Source organism: Eucyclogobius newberryi, unplaced genomic scaffold (genome assembly GCF_026437365.1).
Source record: "Eucyclogobius newberryi isolate DKJ021-1_F unplaced genomic scaffold, fEucNew1.0.hap1 SCAF_19, whole genome shotgun sequence".
Classification (NCBI taxonomy): Eukaryota; Metazoa; Chordata; class Actinopteri; order Gobiiformes; family Gobiidae; genus Eucyclogobius; species Eucyclogobius newberryi.
Window position 1 is genome coordinate 25,721,113 of NW_027315823.1, and position 21,032 is coordinate 25,742,144.

Sequence of the window (21,032 nt, forward strand, 5' to 3'; positions counted from 1 at the left end):
TTTTCTTTCAATTCCTTGGAGCTGTTATTGCTCTACTTAGAATGTTCCACAGTATGGCGTTCAACTAATCTATTTAGTTAGCTTTTACTTTAATTACAGGTGCTCAAAAAAAACCTGTAAGACATAGCTTTTTACTCCTCTCCACAGATCAGACCAGTAATTGAGCATCACCAGATACATTCACTGCCGTCTAACTAAAGCAATAACATCTCCATGGACACAAGCAGGCGTATCCTCAAACAGATAAGTTACATAATGCATCTTTTCTTTCAAATTTGCCCATTACAACAATACATATCTAAATCTAGTTCCCTTTCTTTGCCTTTGCGTTGACCGTTCACATTTTCACTGGCTTAGTTTCTACTCCTCCTCTCCCACGACTCCCCACAGTTCCTGAGTGGAGACATCCTGGCTCTTCTGAACAGATTCCCCCTCACAGCGCGTCTCCTCCCTCTTTTCCTGTCGGCCATGTCGGTCCCAGCTCCGTTCTTTATACCTGGATCTCCTGGTTCTGCTCTGTCTGTCGTAAGAACCCCTCGGCGCACCGGAGTGGACAGAAGACCGGTTTACAGACGACTCTCTGCTGTCGGACAGAGCCACGCCGCTGCCCAGACTGCACTCACTGTTCGACTCTGCGCCTATGGAAGGAGGGAGAGAGGGGCAAACTAGTGAGACAAAAACACACTATGCATTATAACAACAAATTACAAAACGTTACAAAAACTCCTTCGAAGCAGCATTGTGCGAGTATGACGTGAGAGGGGTGCGAGTAGTTAAAGTATGTGTTCTACGTCGTGACCAGTGGCAAGACACTTCATCCTTTGTGCCTCTGTATGTAGCAGACTGGCAGCCTCTGTTCCTTCAGCCTAACCCAGGGTAGTTGTGACTACAGAAGTAATTAACCAGCACTTTGAGAGGAGTAAATTCAAATCGGAGGCAAAATAGACCATATTTTATGATGTGATCAACTTAACCTTGCACTGCAAACTGGATTGTTGCCCATGAATTACTATTACAGGATTACTATTGCAACAACACATCATCAGTAGGGCAAAACTAACCTGTGTCACAACGGTCTAAACCCAGCTCACGTAGTCACACTGGACAATGTCAGTGTTGCCTTCAGTTCTACTGTAAGAAACCTTGGAGTCTCATTTGACCAGGAGCTCTCATTTAAAGCTCATATAAATCAAGCCTGTAAAACAGCCTATTTCCATCTGTGCAATATAGCCAAAATCGGAAGAATCAGAATCCTGCCTAAAAGCGATGCTGAAAAACATATCCATGCATTTGTAACGTCTAGAGCTAAAAGCTCAATAAAAAGCTTTCCAACTGGTTCAAAAAGCAGCAGCAAGATTACCAACAGGAACTAAAAGAAGAGAGCACATTACGCCGGTGCTCGAGTCTCTTCACTGGCTCCTGTCGAGTTCAGAATCAAATTTAAAATCCTCCTCCTGACTTACAAAGCCATAAATGACATGGCCCCATCCTACCTCAAAGATGCTATAGTACCTTATCATCCAAACAGAGCTCTTCGCTCTCAAAATGCTGGCCTTCTAGTGGTCCCAAGAGTCTCTAAAAGCACAGTAGGAGGTAGAGCGTTTAGCTCCCAAGCTCCTGTGTTATGGAATCAGCTCCTGTCCATGTTAAAGAGGCCGACACAGTCTCTTCATTTGAGACCAGGCTTTTAAAACACTCTTCTTTGAAATCACTTATGGTCAGGCCAGTTAGGAACATAAATAAAAACCTACAGTTTCAGCTACGCTGCCCGAGGAACAACTCAGTCAAACAATATTTAATATTTAATTTCACTTGTAATCTGTTTATTGCCCTTTCCCACTCCCCGGGGGGTGGGTCAGTGGGTCAGGCCCATCGATGACTTGTGGACCCAGATGATCCTCGACTCCCTGGAGAAGCGGCCTCTACTCCATATGAACTCCACTGTCTATCTCACATCCGCATGTCCGTCTGAGGGAGTCGGATCTCTCCTTCACTGTGGAATTCCTCCAGGTTTCTACTTTTTCCCAAGGAGGTTTGGTAGTTTTTCCTGGCCAAGAAGAAGGGTCTAAGGACACGGGATGCTGGGACATTGCCAAGTCCCTATGAACGTTGTTTAATCTGTTTTTCCCTGTGAGACAACTGCTGTTGTGATTTTGGGCATTACAAAATAAATTGAATAGAATTTAATAGAATGGTACATTTGAGGTTTCAAACTCTTAAGAATCCATTTTGTACGGCTCCCAACTGATTCGTTTGAGTCCACACATTCTGTGTGGAGCAGAATGCAAAGGTAGCGAGGTTAATGTGTCATGCTACACATCCATTTACCCAAAACAAAGTGTTTTATTATTGAAGCATTTCAAATGGCCACTGTGACAGTCCCTCATCTTTCTATCTGGCTTTGCCTGGTTCTGATCTGAACTATATTATACAACCAAGGTTCAGTTCCTGCATCAACAAGGACATTTGGGCAAGACTACTCTTTAATATAATTGCTTCAATTGAAAGAAAATTCCAAAGTGACAAAACTGTACAGAAATGTCTTTAATGAGGTCCCCCCCCTCGTTTCAAAGAGTCTCACAAAGGCAGTTTAAAATACTGAAAGATAAACTATTTTCCTCATTATACAATGTTTTAAGTTCTTGGACCATGAGGTCTGGGATTTTCTGTGTAGAGTTTATATGCTCTATTTAATCCATGAATCAAAAACCTGTTCAATATACAATTTTTTCATCTTAGAGAAAAACATTCACTTTCTCTTCAAAAAATGCTCTATTTCAGCATTTCATAAATTGCACTCATGGACGACAAACATCTGGGAACAAAACTGCTTTAACAGTGAGTTAAAGCTACTTTGATGTTTAAATGTCCATAAACTGCTTGGCACGGTGTAATTTTTTTTTCCTCGTTTCTTATTATTTGTGAGAGTGCAGCTAATTTTGCATTGAGCTAATTAATAAAGCCAGCACAAAGATCTTCAGGAATACATTTTGCACATGAAGCTTGCTTTTCAATTTGAACATGAAAGAAGGAAGAGGTGAACTGTATTTTCTGCTTATCGCCCTGAATACAGAATATTAATGAACTAAAGTCAGTGCAGCGTCAACACCTTGTGACTGTAACTCAAAATAGTCTCTGCTAATTAAAACCTCCTCCAAGCTAAAGGTCTTGAGCTCAGTTAATTGGAAGGGATCATGTCCAAGCACTTGACTCCAGCATGTTTGGGTAGTTATTAGCATACATTTAAACCCTGTCCGTGGCTCGCTGTTGACCTTTTTGCTTTTGTGAGGCCAACTGTGTTTTCAAACATAGTTCTCGCAGATCAATATCTCCATAGTTTAAGCCAACAATAATTAATTCACACTGAGGACATGATACACAATGAAAGACAAGCAACACATATGAGAGCGGGCAGAAATGTATAGAAATTATTTTTATAGGAACTTCTCAAAACATTTGGGATAGGATAGCCTCGTGTCTGTGTGTTTTCCTTTTTTAAAAAGAAGGGAGTGTCTACAGAGCCGCGGCGCGCGGCCGAAACTGCCATGTTATTTGACCGCGCCGTGTTATGGTTAGGGTTAAGGGTTAAGGGTTAAGGGTTAGGGTTAGGGTTAGCCATGAGGCTATATGGCAGTGCTGCGGTTCCTGAAACTGCTGGGCCATTTGACTGAGCTGCGGCTCTGCAGCCACGGCCTTAAAATAATAAACATAGAAGACAGAACATCACAGAACAGAACACAATACGACGAGAGAGCGGAAATCAAAATAAGAACACAAATGGACATCAACTAAGCATAAAAAGAAACTAAATAATGGCACATTTAAATTCAAATAAAAAATAAAAAAATCCTTGCTTCCAAGTCACATTGAGTATGGAAATCTCTGGTTTGGTCAAATATAATAGAATATATCATCTGCATAGCAGGCAATTTTATGTTCAATCCCATTAATTCTAACAACATGACTTGTTTTTGATAGTCTAATATATTGGGCCAATGGTTCCAAGTACAAAGCAAACAGGAAGGGGGACCAAGCACAGCCCTGTCTCACCCCGCTTTTTTGCTATACCAAAAGCAGACTTGGCAACTTTGACAATACTATTACTGTTAATACTCTTAAAATGCAATGTTCTTTCCAAAACAGAAAAATATTTTTGACTTAATAAATCTTTCTAGCAGAATCAAAACTTTCACAGCAGCGATTACAATATCAATGGAGAAAAGGTGTGCCAGAATTGAACTGTGAACATAAAGCATATTCTTCAATGCATAGCTTTAAGAAAAATAAAAAGATAAAAAAAATCTTCAGAAAAACACTCACAATATCTTCTTTTTGATAAGGAGAAAAGCGGCAAGGCAGGTTTATTTGTTGAGCGCAGTTTGTTCACAAAGTATAATTCAAAGTGCTTTCCAGGACAGGAAAAGATGCATTAAAACAACACAAACAAGACTCATTCATTTTGGCAGGAATCAACGAAAGCTGTACATCTTTATAAATGGCGGCAACATTAAAAACAGCAATATATCACCAAATCGTGTCGGCGTGTTGAGGTGCACAAGGTTACGAAGATGGATGCACATTTCATCATTGTTATAGCATTAGATCCTTTTGGGTAATCAATGAACACAACTGCTGGACTGAATAGACTTGGTGTGGGTTTTAAACAGTGAAGTGTTGCTGTGTGTAACATGTAGTGGCAGCTGCATGTTCCACGGTGACAGAGAGACGGATGAAGATGGGTCTGAAGAGGACGCTGTAATTACAAAGAACCGTTTCCTGAAGTCTGATGGAGGGGGCTAAACACACGGAGGGAAACGATTTCATTAGTGTTCTTTGGACTGTAAAAAGTCTTCTGGAAACGTGCATGGGACCAATGCAAATTTGATGAGTTAGTTAAAAATACGATGACAAACTATATTTTTAAGAGCAAACCTTGGACACAGAGTTAATATGAAAGGCATGCCTCCTTTTGAAAATATAAAGTTAATTGACTAAAGCACCACCTAAATACCAAAATAGTGTTACAATACTAACATTTCCAGCTCAATTTTGATACAAAAACTCCATCTATAAATTATAATTGTATACAAAATAATGTAATTTGAACAGAGAATATGTTTCTTGAATTTTAGCTTTAAATGATTGTACTTTTGATAAAGTGATACTATAATAAGTTATAGTATCAATACCTTGAATGGGTTATGTATGGGTATGATATTTTTATGATGCCCTATACCAAAATATTGTAAGACGACCATTTTAAGATTTTGCTATGCTGAAATTACAAAAATCCATATGTATATTGTAAAGCAGCTTTTTTGAGAGGGAAAAACAGACTGAAGTTAGTTGTTTCTTTGGCATGTTTCAACATCAGAGAAACAACAGAACAGACCTCACCAAAAAAGTGGAAGTTACTAAAATTAAGCTACATATTAAGTAATGTGCATATTATTTTCTGTCACCAAAAGCTCAAAGTAAATCTTAAAGCTGTTGCAGGCCAAAATATTTGAACACAACTGTAAAACTTCTCTAAATCTTGCTCTTATTCCCCACTTTCCACTTTCTCCATGACACAGTGAGCCGCCCCTTTGAGTGAGACTGGGTGCGATATGGTTGATATGACTGACATATTTGCTATTTTTATAGTTATTTGCGGTATATAGTGGTGACCGGTGGAAAGCAGCGGACCACAGCGGCCCTCCCCGTTGCCCCCGGCGACCAACGCTGATCTGACGGTGACAGCAGCAGGTACCTGTCACATTATCATTCACACAGACCAACCCAAACGTCAAGGCAACGCTGCAGCGCGACACAGGACACGCTGCATCTGTCACACACATGAGGGGAAGAAAAGACCCCTTCTCTCTGTGCAGGGGGTACAGCGCCAGCACAGAGTCGCTGAGAGGACAAGGCTGGAGACTGCCCCGAAGTGTTCTGAGGGAAGCCTATGAGATGGAGGAATAAATGAACCAGCTTCACACAGAGATCAAAAATAGTGAAATAAATGACTAATTAAAACAATAAAACACAGGATAAAATATTATTATTTTTCTGTTTATAAATGTATAAAACAAAAGGGAAAAACATAGAACTCAACACAATGAGAAAATAACAAAATAACCAGACCAGTATTGGTATCGGTATCGGTATCGAAAACATTGTGGTATCGTCCATCCCCGGTATTGAGTGCCTCAAGTATCTTCTAAAAAGGTTTGTCATGTCCAAAATATACAATTTTAGATTTGCATTTGCTATTCACCTTATTCTAGCTGTTGTTCCTCCTTCTGCTTGTATAATTTTACACAGAGCTGTCGATCTCAATAAGATTCACACAGACACAAAGCCGTTTTAGAGCCCAGAGACACGGTGCAGTGTTGACTTGTTAGTGCACATGAACATTGAACATTTTTTGCAGATTATTTTACATAACGAGGCGTAAACCTTCAACCAGCCTTTGCCTCTGTGTTGGAGAAAGTTTGTGGATAGAAACAGAAACATCTTAAAAAAACAAAACTCATCCAGTTACAATGGCTTTATTTTCAATGTTTTCTCCCCAAATCCCAAAGCATGAAAACTAAGAATAACTCTCTTACACTACCAACTAGAGGTGGAAGATAGATATTGAAAAAAAGAAAATATTGCAATTGAATATGGAGTATCTCATCTAATACAATTTTTTTTTAAAGGCTGCAAAATAAGCAGTTAAAGAATGAAAATATAATAAACGTACCATGTAATCGTTAGACTAATGTGATATTCCTGCAGTTCTTTGTTATTTTATTGTCCTATCATGTTTTAAGTAATACTTGCACCCTGAAAAAAGACATTTATAGGCGCTCGAACAATCCAACAATGCTCATTTTGTCTTTTTTATGTTCACAAACTGATGTGAACAATGATGCGGACAATTACAGGCAAGTTTGAGCGCATTTCTGATGGACTGCAGTAACATTGTATTTATATAGACATTGAGATAACCCCAACAAATATAGAGACATTCATTTTTGTCATTATCGCCCTCCCCTACTACCAAAAAACGATGATGAGATTAACACTTGTAAAGCCTAAATGTCAGGTGCTCTTCCAGGACATTATATCCTCCAAAACCCACTGTCCCTCACGAGGATGAAGCGATGTCAAATGGATATTAGTAAGCTGCTGGTTCATGTGGTATTGCCCAAATTCCCCGCCTCGCTGCAGCCCAGTCGCACCCCAAGCTGTTGTGTCTGTGCTTTTCATTAACACCTTGTATCGCGTCCGTCACAGTTTGCCTTTGCGCCGTAGCTCATAAACAAACCATGGAAAAAGGTCCGCCTCCCGAGGGTCCCGCCAGAGGCCATGCTGAACGCTGCTGAAGTCAATATTGCCTTTGCATGCGGTTTTGACACATTCTGTGGGCAACGGACCTGAGAAAATAAACAACTACACTGGGTCTGTCACCGGCTCATCTTCATCTTCACTGTACAGACTATAAAACACTTCGAAATATGATTTATAACAAAAACAGTGAAATTATTGCATCAAAATGTTAAAAAAGGATACTATATTTCAAATTGCAATCCATATTACCCTTTGTTTGTCAATACTCTCTATCCAGAAGCCTTCAGTCAGTCATATTTTCGAAAAATGTGTTGAAAAAAAATCCCAATATGCGACTAATAGAAATAATCAGTGACCAGTCGACTACTACATCATTGTAAGTGACAGCCCTACCTTACACACAACTTCTTTACTAAAAAAAACAAATAAAAGCTTGTACTAATAAAAGCATAACTGGAGTGCAGATGCTGTACCTGATACATCCGATTCACTGAGCGAGTCTTCTTGTGTAGACTGTGGACGGACCTCGGGGACGTAGAAGTCTCCCTGTCGAGCCAGAGGAGCGACGTAGTGGATCTGCCCCGCTCTGTAGACCTCGATGAAGGGGTGAGCACACAGCCTCCTCTCCTGCACAACAACCAAACACTGTCAGGGTTAGAGCTATCAGCGATTTACGGTTTCATCATGACTCTATGGAGGACCCCGAGTGCCACGTCACACAAGTTTTTAAAAGAATATTTCATAAAAACACAGACAAATGCTCTATTATAAGAGTTTTCTACAAGAATACGTTTATCTGTAAGTGCTTTAAAAACATTCCTTTATTCATTTACAAATCATTTTATAGAAAAACCTTTTAAAATAAAGTGAATAATAAAAGTGAACAAGTAAAGAGTTTTACTAAATCTACTATTAAAAAAGCATTTTACAAAAAGTCAAATTCTTGATTAAATGTTTCAATAAAACTTTTGTTGAATGCTTTGCAAACTCCTGTATTAAAGATGTATTAATTATAGCATTTACAAATTCATGTAGTAAATTGTCCTCTAAAAACACATGGGAAGCTATGAATAATCTTTTAAAAACTGCTTTAATGAAAACTCCATTTAATGTGTCACTCAGGGTCCTCCATAAAACACATTCAAATGACAAAATGAAGGGTTCAAACAGAAGCAGTTTTCAATCATCTTCACAAACATTTGGACTGGCTGTTAAAGGTCGATTGTAGTACGTTTATTCCGCTTTGTAATGCTAGTTTAAGGACTAAAGGCTGGTGAATAAAATGGCAAAAGGCTGGTGAATATGATATTGTTACTAAATTTGACATAGATGAAGCTAAAGTGAAGCCACAGACATTCTGATGTAGTATATTTACAGACGAAAAAATAAAAAGTTTTTTCATAAACGACTAAACAATTCTCAAACTTGTATTTAAACAATCCATTAGTTGTGATTTATTGATCGTTTCCGCCCCATGCATGGTACTTACAAGAAACATCTGAATATATGTTTTTAAAAAGCTTGTTAAGCAATCTGAGTGTTGATGCTTGTTGAACATATATCGACGTGTAGAAGAAGGGCAAGATTAGACATGTTTATAATCCCACTGTGCCCTTTTTCAATTAGAAACTTGGTGTGTGGATTTGTGCGAACGCTCTCCTGGACGACGACGTTACACTGGGTGTAAAGGGCAAGTCACGACACCAACCAATCGCGTCAAGGAAAATCCAATTCACAAAAGAAGAATGAGAAATATGAGGAAAAGTTGAAACATTACGAGGTGGAATCATGACATAAAATTGAAAGTAAATGTGGTTACATTTTACATTCAAATTGTACTCAACTTTGGCATTTTCATTTCACAAAAGCATGTTTTTCTTTCTTTTAATTTAGCAAGAAAAGTAGAAGAAAAACAAGTCACTTTTCAATTTTGTCAATTAATATTTTATGCATGTATTGAGTTTATATTGATATTATATTGATATGTTTAGAAAGAAGTAGAAGAGTATAACGTTTAAAATGTCCAACCACTATATGAGCAAAGTTAGATTTTATAGTTCATGAAATAGAAATATGGAAATATAAAATCCTTTTATTTTTTCATTTCTGAATTAAGTTTTGATTGAATTCATGTAGCAAGTTTATTATGGTAATTTAGTTATTATTAAAAAAGGTCAAACATTATACAGAGTACTGAGATAAAATAATGAAATGCAATCCACTCAATACATTATTAATATATGGTGAGCATAAGTTTTGTATTAAATTTGACACAGATGAAGCCAAAATGATTTGATTTGAGGACATCCTGATGGAATATTTACATAGAAAAACACTAAATGTTCTTGTTTCCAGAGTTATTTGGATGTAATTCCTTCTTTTGTCTGAGTCATAAAACCCTTCTCTCGGGCTCATGTCACATTTTGGAGTTTGTCTATAGACCTTTATTCAATGACTTAATTAGTTGAAGATTATCTCAATAATTAATGTCCAACCATTAAACGAGCAAGGTCACGTTTTACAGTTCATGTATTTGATCTATAGTTCATGAGTTGCACTACAGATGCGTTTCAGAGCAGATTTAACAGCTTTTTCAGACAGGAAGTGACGCAAAGTGGACCAGCTCTTAATCCAGAGCATCATATGTATCTGAGCCTGCTAATGACAAAAACACAAGTAACATTGTAAAGAAGGCTCTTCAGCATCTTTTCTTTCTGCGGAAACTTGAGAGTTCACAAACATCTTGCTGAACTTTAATTGCCGCACCATTTCAAGTGTTGTTGTTGGCTGTATAACTGTTAGTTCGGTAAAATAACAACAAAAGAGAATTGTGAAGTGTGACCTTCCTGTTCTCGAGGCTCTTACAAATGTACACTTTAAAACAAGGTCCTTCGCATCATTCACAACCACGTTCAAACGCTCCACAAGCTGCCAGCGTACACAATGCACTTTGAACTCAGAGATAGAACTTTGCTATTTTTGGCAAATTAATCTTTGTTAGCTTTCTTATTTCACAGTGTCAAAAAGTCTTGGTACTTAGTGTTTTGTAACTTATGTCCATAGTTTATTTATTTGGTTGTTATTCATGTTTTACTGTGCACTTAGAGCCTTTTGCACATGTTTTTCAAACTACAAATAACACCTAAACTAAACTGAACTCTATTATATGCACACGACGAAATCATTCTTATGATTTGTAATTGACCAAATGTTTTACAATTAGATGCAGCAGTGCGCAGTTGTCTTTTGTTACAGTGTAATGCTTTAATTGTGCTCTTCAGGGGAAAAACAAACTCATTTTACTCTTTTACTATGGACAACTAAGGGTAATGTAGCTTTTTTGTTGCCTTTTCTCCTGCCGCTCAGTATTCGCCCATCTGTCAGAGCGCCACAGATCTGACACTTGGACTTTACGCTCCTCAAACCTGAACGTGTCACATGACAGAGACCACTCCTCTGCCTCATTAACCTTTCATACAACGCCTTTTCATATTCAACTCATGCACCGTCTAACTCCGGGCTTTCACATTTCTGCCAATGCGAAATATTCCAATATTCTCCGTTCATTTCTATTGTGTGTGACGTTAAGTAAGGTTTAGGACTTATTGCTGTGATTAAGTTAACTCTCCAAATATAATGCACTGGAGATTGTGACATTTAACAAACGTCAAAAAACGTCACAAAGGCGCCGGTCCAGCTGGCAGCCCGGTGTAAACGCTCCGCTCTTTTCTCACACTTTTTTCACACTTATTGTGCTTTATCTTTTGTATTTTGTAAAAAAAAAATCTACTTTACTTGTACAATAGGGACACGTGCTGGAATCGCTTTAATTTAACTTGTTTTTGACTTTGTTCGGCTGGATTATTGAGTGTTTTCGTCGTGATGTGCGCTAGCTCTGAGCTAGCCCCCGGCCCCCCCCGCGCCCTCCGGCCGTCCTGACGTACAGTATGCGGTATACGGTACACGTTTATATAAAAGAGGAACTTCATGAATGATCGGGACACGCACTGGAATCGCTTTAATTCAACTTGTTTTGACTTTGTTCGGCTGGATTGAGTGTTTTCGTGTCATCGCGATGTGCCCTGGCTCCGAGCCCCCCCGGCCCCCCTGCGCCCCCCCCGGCCGGCGCCGTACCGCGTTTCCACAAAGGAGGAACTCATGAAACTGAGGAGAACAGTCGTCTTACCCGGAGATCGTCACGTTATCCCGGCGGACATCCTAAGATTTTTATAAGAGATTTTTATAAGAGAGTTATTTGTTCTGTTCTTCTGTATCTACCTCTGTATCTACCTGCGTTGCATCAATGAAATTTCCCCATGTGAGACAATAAAGGAATATCTTATCTTATCTTATCTTAAAAAAGGCCTTTGAATTACTGGTCTAGTATGTGATCTGGATGCATTAACAGTAAAGTGGACGAGAGACAAAGTCGAGCTCCAGTGGTATTAGAAGTCTACTCAATACTCACTTTGTGACAGAATTAAATCTTAACTTTTGACTTCGAGAATGTAAAAAAGGATTAACATCATTAAATAGTTAATTAAAGGTTCTACATTGCTGTTGAATTGGGTAAAAAGTAGTAGTAGAAGTCAGAGGCACGTTTTATTTGTAGAGCTCAATTGGTGCAAAGTAATTCAAAGTGTTTAACAGAGCATTAAAGAAAAAAAATAAAGAAGAAAAAATACAATACTAATTTTAACTCAAACTTATTAATTTTATCCGCCACGGCCACTGCTTCTTTCTTTGTGATTTGAATGCATTTTTCCTGCTGTGTGAAGCACTTTGAAATGCCTTGTGTATAAAATGTGCTCTACAAATAAACTTGCCTTGCCTTCTGACTGCTGCTAACCCACACTTCTGTTATTTTGGCAATATTTGTTAAGCGGGGATCACATTAATCTCAATGGAGAGCGTCTATGCTGGATGATTTGTGCAAAATGTTCAAAGTTCATGTACGTCAACTAGTCAACAACGCGTACGTTCTCTGTCTTGAACACAGGTTTGCTGAGGAAATATTGAATTAGATGAATGTTGCGTTTTCCATTTAATTATTTTACACTGATCACACTGATGAATTACAATTTTGGCTTAAAATCTGCTGTATATGTTACATAATGTAATATTATACAAGGCAAAAAAAAAAAAAACAGCAGTTAGATTCATTGTTGAACACATATGAACATAAATAACTACATTTGCGGTGGTGATGGGGTATGTATGGACTGTGAAAACAGGGAGGGGCCCTTTATGTGGATGGAAGTCAGCATTTTGCGCTTTTGGGCGAGAGTGTGAAACATAGAGTACCATATTTTTCGCACTATAAGGCGCACTTAAAAGCCTTTAATTTTCTCATAAAACGACAGTGTGCCTTATAATCCAGTGCGCTTTATATATAGATTAATTCTGGTTGTGCTTACTGACCTCGAAGCGATTTTGTGCGGTCCACGTTTTGTTTCGCTTAATGCGCCTTACAAAAATGATCCAAAATAGAATTCATTGACAGTGCGCCTTATAATCCAGTGCACCTTTTAGTGAGGAAAATACGGTAAATCAAAACACAACTCTGCAGGCAAGTTTCTGATGAGGAAAAAACATCAAAACAAATAGGTTTTAGCACAAATAAAAGCAATTGAAGGCAGTTAATTTAAATGTTAGCTGCGGCCTAAGTATACGTTTAATGAATGAAGTTAACAAAGACCTCTGTATTCCTGTGACGCACTTTGCACATTTCCCACACACACACACACACACACACACACACACACACACACACACACACACACACACACACACACACACACACACACACACACACACACACACACACACACACACACACACACACACACACACTCTTCTTACATCTTTTTAGCCGCAGCGTTTTCAAACATAAGTCATTTCTGAGTCTACTCCAAATTCAGCACGAAACCCTTTGCTGAAAGACTCCTTGCAATATTACAGATGCTTGCCGCCGCGTCCCAGTGTTGGCTGACATTCATGTAAAAGTGAGAGAACAAAAATTGTCACTCATATAAGGATTAGGTGACAAGCCGGGGAGACAAAAAACGAAAAAAATAAACCAACGATTCACTGGAAACAACTTCATCTTCAAAGTTTCTTGCCATCTGTCCCAGTCTAATTATGACAGCCGCAATGCTCCTCCGGCGTTTTCCTCGGCGCGATCCTTATACAGCAGCATCAATTATTACACAATCTCTCTTCTGTAAATGACAATGAAGCTGGTGTCACTGTGTGAGTGCGTCGAGTCAGATGGAGGCCACGGCACATTGCATATATCGATGGGGCCGAATCCGGATATAACAAAGTTTTTTGGGTTAATTTTGACGCTGAAGGCATCTTTATCAACAAATGATCAAATGCAGAAAAGAAAGCGTCATATGCTGTCACTACAATAGCACTCACATGTGGGCTCTGGATTAACATTTTATGAGCAGGGCTGATTTATTGGAAATGGCTGCTTAATCTAATCAAATTAAAGCCATGTTTATAAGAATATGTCAATTAGAGTGTGAAAGTTAAATTAAAGTGCATCGCAAGACTGGATACTGTGAATTGCCAGCAGTAACTCTAGTCACCGTTGCACCAGTTCCAGCCCTTCAAACCTGTCTGGAGGCACTGGCCACAAGAAAACCAAAATAGGTCAATCTAATGCAGCAAGTTGTTTAATACAAGAGCTCCAGTGTCACACCGGGTGCTGCAAGTGTCACAAACTGTCCAACTCCATGTCATTTCTCTGTTCTGTCCGTCTGTCACACTAAAGTTATTCAATAGTGGCAGAAATTAGCTGAACAAATGAAAAACAGAATAGGATGTGATGTAACGCATAGTGCAAATGCTGATGTAGCAAGTGTGTACACTGTTAATACCTCCAAACTGAAAAAGTGAACTTTAGAAACGTGATGTTGAAGTTAGATATTGATAGTTATTACTGGCAAATGTAACATATAAACAACATCCACAAGTCGGCACTATCTACAAATGACAAAATGACTAAAATGACGGGAGTGTAAACACAAGTACAAGGCTGCATGCTCCTGGAAGTGTTTATTCACTGTCATGTTTGAAAAAATAAAAAGCATATGGGGAGATACTAATTTGTTTGAGCTGCTTTCTTTTGCTTTCAACCAAATAGTCATTGTGTTGTTTATTATTTTTGCTGTGTTGGCTTTGCTTCTCATTACATCTCAAACAAAAGCAAACAGATCCTTCATATCAATTCTGAAAAAAGTTAATTCACTGCAAAGAAAGACTGGCCATTTGCACATTCAAGCTCTCCCACATTCAAGGTCTTTTTATGAACTAAAACATTAAACTATTCATTGTAGGCGAAAAGCTCTTTTTCAAATCCATGTTGATGGTCAGACGAATGAAATAAGATATGCAAATCAATTCTGTGATTAATATTCAATGAGTAGTATCTTGCTTGACAGCGTGCGCTCTCCATACAATCAGATATTGTCTATTACAGATTCAGTGTAGTAAGTTCTCAAAGAAGTTATCAAGAAAAGTATTAAAAAGTGTAAATTAGCGAAAATAATCTGTCATGAGTAGAAATATGCAGGCAAAAATAGAATAATGTACATTATGTTTACAGCCCTGAAAAGGACACTCCACATTGTGTTCAACGTGGGTCATCAGCCAGACTCGGGATTCATTTAACATCAACACTATTTACTTTAAGTTGTGTTTTCCTTTTAAAATGTACTTTTTTACATATAGAAACTTAAGGTTGAGCCTTTGAGAACATAGAAATGAAAGAGTAACTGTTCCTTATTATACTAATATATTCCGGAACAGTTATTCTTTCATTTGGTGGCATTCAGAACACTGTTACTTTCCTAAAATCAAATCTAAGGAATCACACAATTTAAGCTTTTAAAAAAAATCAGGAATTGAAATGAGGAAGCGGGTCGCACAGACCATCAATCGAGACGAAGGAGCGTTTACTTTGGCTCACACATGGGACTCACTAGAGACCACCACGCTGGGACAGATCTATCGGACTGACCAGGCTGGGACAGGTGTGGTCAGTCTGATAGATCTGTCAGACTGACAATAGACATGCCACAACATCAGACGTCACCTCTGACAAAGTCCTGCTGCCAAAACATGTCAGGAGCCTTCTTATATTAGAAGAAAAGAGAAATTGAATTTGCCCCTGACATGCTAATGCAGACATGCAGTTGTAAATGGTCACATTTTGGTAGATGGACACATTTTTATATAGCTTTTCTACAATCAAGACACTCACTAAAAGCACTTTACATTAAGGAAGTTTTACGCCCCCCTCCCAGTTGTAAGCACACAGTATTTTGCCCAAGGACACAACAGCAGTATTCACCTGAGGCAGCTGCGATCGCACCGCCGACCTGTGGGCCAGTTTGAATCAGAAGACCCACACACTGAGCTACAGTTTGATTTGACGGCAGAAATGCTCAAAACAAATGCATGTTTATGGACACACAGAAAAGAAAAGGAGAAGCAGACAAAACTCAATAACAGGATTAATGAAACAAGCATGAATGAAGCTAAACACAACTCCAGGTATGTTATTGATGAGAAAACAATATTACATTAAAAGCAAAAAAAAAAAGGTCAGATTTACATAATATGAGACTTTCAAGGTCTTGTTATTGACTTCGAATTAAATAATGACAATCACAAAATAGTGCATTTAAGTGGCATCAAAATGCGCTCAAAAAGACCCCATTTGTCTGAGCTGCTGCCTGAGAAGCACAGTGTGGTTTAATATAATGAGATGGACATGGCTGTGCGGAGACAAACTGGACCGGGTAGATTCTGTAATTGGCCCTAGAGAGAAGGATAGAGTTGATTTTTGATTGATTTCCTCTCCTCTCCCTCTACAGGTCAGTACCCAGGGAACCGCGGAGCACACGTTAAATCGCAGGGTCACTCACAGGTTGGAATTTCTACAGTTCTGTCCTCAGCAAATAGCTTTTTGTTTTGTTTTAGTTTTTTAAGGATAAGAATAGGAATGCATTTTTTTTTAAGGTAGTTTTGAATAGAATAAATTAAAGACATACTAATGCTAATCAAATACTATACTAACAATACTAATCAAAGCAGGTTATATGTCTTTGTAAGTAACTGGTCAAATATGAAATCCAATACCTAACAGTTTTAGATATTATGGTTTCATTTGGGACTGGCCGTTTCTCTGCCTTGTTTAATTCTGTCTCATGCATTTTGATTGGTCACATGAACCAGGGGCGTTGCTAGGATCCGGTGAGATCTGGGGCTCAGGTCACGCCGATAAACATATTTCAACGTTAGTTTGTCCGATTTTCAACACATTTAAAATGTTCTGCAAAATCAGCAATCAATTTGTTGTGGGTACATACAAATCCAGCCACACTTCTTTGGCGTATAGCTGCGTATAACTCCCATAGTTCTAAGTGTAGTTCTGTGATCATAGGCGACACCCCCCGGTTGCTGCTCAGAGCTCTCCTCCTCAGTCTCCACTCGCCTGCTCTATCCTCCAGAGAGAACACATGCTCTCACACACGCATGCTGCTGTTTTCTGTAGAGCCGGCGCTCTGGCTCAATCTGATGGTTTTGCTCGGCCGCTGCTTTGACATGTGGGGCATGAGCGTGCGGGCTGGCACTTTGACAGCCTGCTCCTGCACAAGGCCATGTGATTCCTGCAGGTCTCTTCTACAGCTGTGGTCACACAGCGGCTCAAGGGCAGTTTGGATTCAGGGCTAGACTGTAGACATCTGGGGCTTAAGCTTCGGTAAATTGGCATGATGACGCCTATTGCTTTCTGTTAAATCTGTGCTCATATGTACCATCGACAGAAATTGGATTATTGGCAGTGGAACAAGAAAATTATTTGAAAGATTCCCACCAGACAGAAATTCTAGTGCCAGAGCAGTTTGCAAACTCAGTTTCCAAAAACTAAATCTGTCATCATTTGGCTAATTTTCACAAAGAAAATCTAAATAGATTCTGCGATTATCTTTATAAAATTATGACAGAAAATTTGAGGGGACAAACATAAAACTGAATGAGTTTGAATGTGTAAACCACAAGAGAGCTCACAGAGCATCTTTTTGAAGAAACAGGAAGTTGTTTCAGAAGAATAATAGTATTCAGAGGATGTGCTTCCTCTTTTCAGGTTTTGCTCGAGAAACAACCTCTACAGTCCCTTGTGTAAAAACATACATGTGGCCTCGAATGATAAATAAATAAACACTTTATTTTTAGAGCTCTACCATAACATGAGAAAATACAGATATACACTTAGCTCCTAATGTGGCCGTGACATTTCAATGGGAAGTCATGAAAGAGCCACGCTAGTACGTAGCATGTTTATTCACATGAGTATAGTTCCACATTGTTGTTCATTCATCCTCTTCTGAAGCTGTGGGGCAGGAAGGTATGAATAATATTATAAATATTGTTTTCAAGATATGCACATTTTGATATTAAAGTTACACTAAACTGGTATTTGCACCTTTTGGCTAATTTTACAAGTCTGATATGTAACTAATACATTTAAAGACACAAATTCTGTGTCTTTAAATGTATTAGTTACACAAATTCTGGATTGTTATTACCCACTCCTATGGGGAAATGAAGACTCAACTCAGGAGAGATTGTGTGTCCAGCTTCAGGCTCAACCCATAATCTTCTTAGAAAAAACATATGACCTTTATTATATGTATATATATTATATTTTAACATTATTATAATCCTGTAGAGAATAATGTATGGGTGACGTGGAAGCAACGGACTCAGAGTTAGTCCTTTCTTTTTTTCATAATTCGTAGTATTGTCTGTCTTTGTCAGTGCTCTCTGACCATAGAGGCGCTTATTGTGTGCGAGTATTAGAACACACCCTTGCAGCGGACAGATATTATAGACTCAATTTTACGAGAACATGGTCGGGTAAACGCAGACCCACCTTTAAGATCTGATAAAACTCAATCAATATCACAATATCGCAATCTTGTAATAAGTCAAAGTTATTAAAGTTTCACATATTGACTTTTTGTTTCAGTCGCAGCTTGAGTTAAGAGCGTTCACCTACATTTTTGTGTTGCCTAAATTGCACCCAATTATTGAACAGCAGGCAAACAGCAGAGGAAAGTTTAGTACTGAAATTGTCAGACTGCAAAGTGCAAATGGCGACCTTTAGTGGGAGACTGGGGACAGACTGACGTGACATTTCAGGAGATTCATGTCGAGCGCTAAACAATGGGCATTTTAACATCATCCAAATATGCTATTAGCACATTGAAACTTGCGATGCGTTTGGGTCAGTCTGAAAGTTTAGCTCCCTTTTATCTGGAATTCTCTGGACTTCAAATCCCAGGGGGCGTTGCACCAACTGCACCTACAACAAAGGGATCTGCTTTGAAGAGTCGGCGGCGATGGTGAGGACCTGCTGCCTTTGGGGACAGACAAGAGAAAAACATGTTTTTATCTGTGTGGAAAAGTGTGATTTCGTAGTTAGTGTTGAAACTGCGGCAAACAATTCCAGTCCTGCCCCTGTGAAGACCGCTGTCGGCAGGAAAAGGGCAACACCGATTCATTTCATTGTTCTGCTTCTACATAATCTGCAAATACACACGGTGGGTATGTCTAAAAATAGCCACTGTTTACTTGTATCTGGTGACAGGGAAATAAAAACAGAAATCCAGTAACAAAGAAACCACTGCATTGTCAAACCTACACGTAATCTGCACGTTTCATAGCTCAGACACACCTTCAGAGTCAACTTCTACGTTTGAACGGAGCAGTAATTGTCGTTTGAACTTAAAACTGAACCAAACGTGTGGTATGGACACACAAAACAGCTTTATCAACACACTCATATTCACATGACAGCTCGCATTCTCTTATTGGTCAATACAAGGTCTCAGCGATGATCTTTCCCCAGATCATGAGCTACAGTGGATCCGCCTTGTGCAATATTGTCAGGTTTTAGGAAAGCTAAAAATAAACTTTGAGAGTGCAATTTTAACATCCAGGAGACTCTTATTCATCTTTTTACTCAGGGTCAGCCCGACTCTCTCAAATCACTGGTGGAGGTCAGATTGATGTGTGGCATACCAAATATTACCTCGAGCTGTAGCTGATAGTTTGTGTTGCATAGTATTCATTTTTAATATAGAATAGTTGACAAAAACAACAACAACAACAACATGCTGCTTAAATAAGTGGAATCTGCAGCAGAAAACAGAAAAGCAACACAAGAATGAAGTTTCAATCATTTAGACAGTTCAACCATTGCTTAATAGAAAATAAAACTTACACAAAAGGTTATCGTGTTTGTCATGCAGAGTCAACCTAAAGAGTGTTGAAAGAATCTGAAATATTGCTGTTTTATTGCATGTATTTCATTCTTTTGAGCTTCAGGAAAAGTAACATAAAAAGGGGGATTAGTGAGGGGCCGCATTTATATCCAAGTTTGAGCTTTTGTCACAACTCCACAAAAGAACAGAGTGCAAATGGGAGTTACATTGCCTTCCCTCGTGTCTCGCTCAAACCGATCAGGGAACAACAAAGAGCATGTAATTCAGATAACAATGCCTTTGACCATTTCCTCTGTTAATGACAGTAATCTAAAGGAGATTATAGACCTCAGCACTGGGCCTGACTCATGTACTTTTCACTTAAGATATAGAGCCCACATACTGCACCGAGCTAAATGTTTGCTCCTTTAAGAAATGCAGAGTAGTTATCTTCCTGTGTTAGTGTGTATGGACAAGAGATATGGATCCAATTGCCTCTTGAAGTTCATATTATTTTGAGATATAATTGAAAAAGGCATATATGTGAATTAATTACATAACTTTGAACGCAAAAAAGATGTTGGATCAACAACCTTGATTCATGCCGTTATGCCATAGGTAACTAAAGCATTCTGCTGCTTTACAAGTTCAGAACTTCAATATGATTGGTTAAATCCACCCGTCAATCACTCAACACTTAAATCTCAATGTGAGAATATCACCAAAATAGTAAATCACCATATGGATGAGAATTACATTTTTGTCACCACATTACAACAGTTTTTTTTAGCATGTTACACTATTAAAACCATTGCAAGATATGAAAGTATCTTGGCTGCAACCACTTATGCTTCCTATTATTGAATTATTTTCTTTTTGTTTAGCAATTTAGTCTGTTTTTCCACTCGTTAACGCTACTTTTTTTGTTCATTTTTGCACTGTACTGTATTGAATTTCTCACCTATTGTGCTTTTCTTTGTTCAGTCTGAATTTTAAGCCGGTGTTCGCGGGTCTAATCCCCTTCCTTTGAAAGGGCAGATATTGGCAGAACCTTTTGCTAAGCTCACTGTAGAATAGCTGAGGGCGTAATGACTGACAGTAGTTTCTTTTAGCTTCTGTGTCACTCAATCACCGAGTCTTTATTCAGGCCTGACCAATGAACCACTGTTTGAAAGTCGCTCAGCTGAATAAAACAGTTTAGTCCTAAAGCCCTTCTTTTTTATCTTTCTATTTTCTTTTTCGTCAACGTTCAGAACGCTTGCACCTCCTCGGTTAGGTTTTCTGTCTTATACTTGAATGGTTCAAAATTGCCTCTTGGATTATTGTTCAGAAAATCCCTCAAGAGAACCCCAGGACAAATTCCTCTCATTTGCATGCCTATCTCGACAAAGGCGCGTGCAAATTGGTGGAATATTTCAGCCGACAAGGGAA

The 21,032-nt window shown here is 38.7% G+C and overlaps 1 protein-coding gene across 1 annotated transcript in view; it reads right to left on the reverse strand.

Moving 5' to 3' along the window:
• Positions 1-309: 309 nt before the first annotated feature.
• Positions 310-21,032, reverse strand: part of tex264b (testis expressed 264, ER-phagy receptor b) — a 43,311-nt gene continuing 22,588 nt past the window's right edge. The window contains exons 3-4 of the mRNA XM_072452463.1: positions 7,794-7,947; positions 310-638 (exon numbers count right to left, since the gene is read on the reverse strand). Of these exons, the coding sequence (XP_072308564.1) occupies positions 361-638; positions 7,794-7,947 (432 nt within the window). The 3' untranslated portion in view covers positions 310-360. The remainder of the gene's footprint in view (positions 639-7,793; positions 7,948-21,032) is intronic.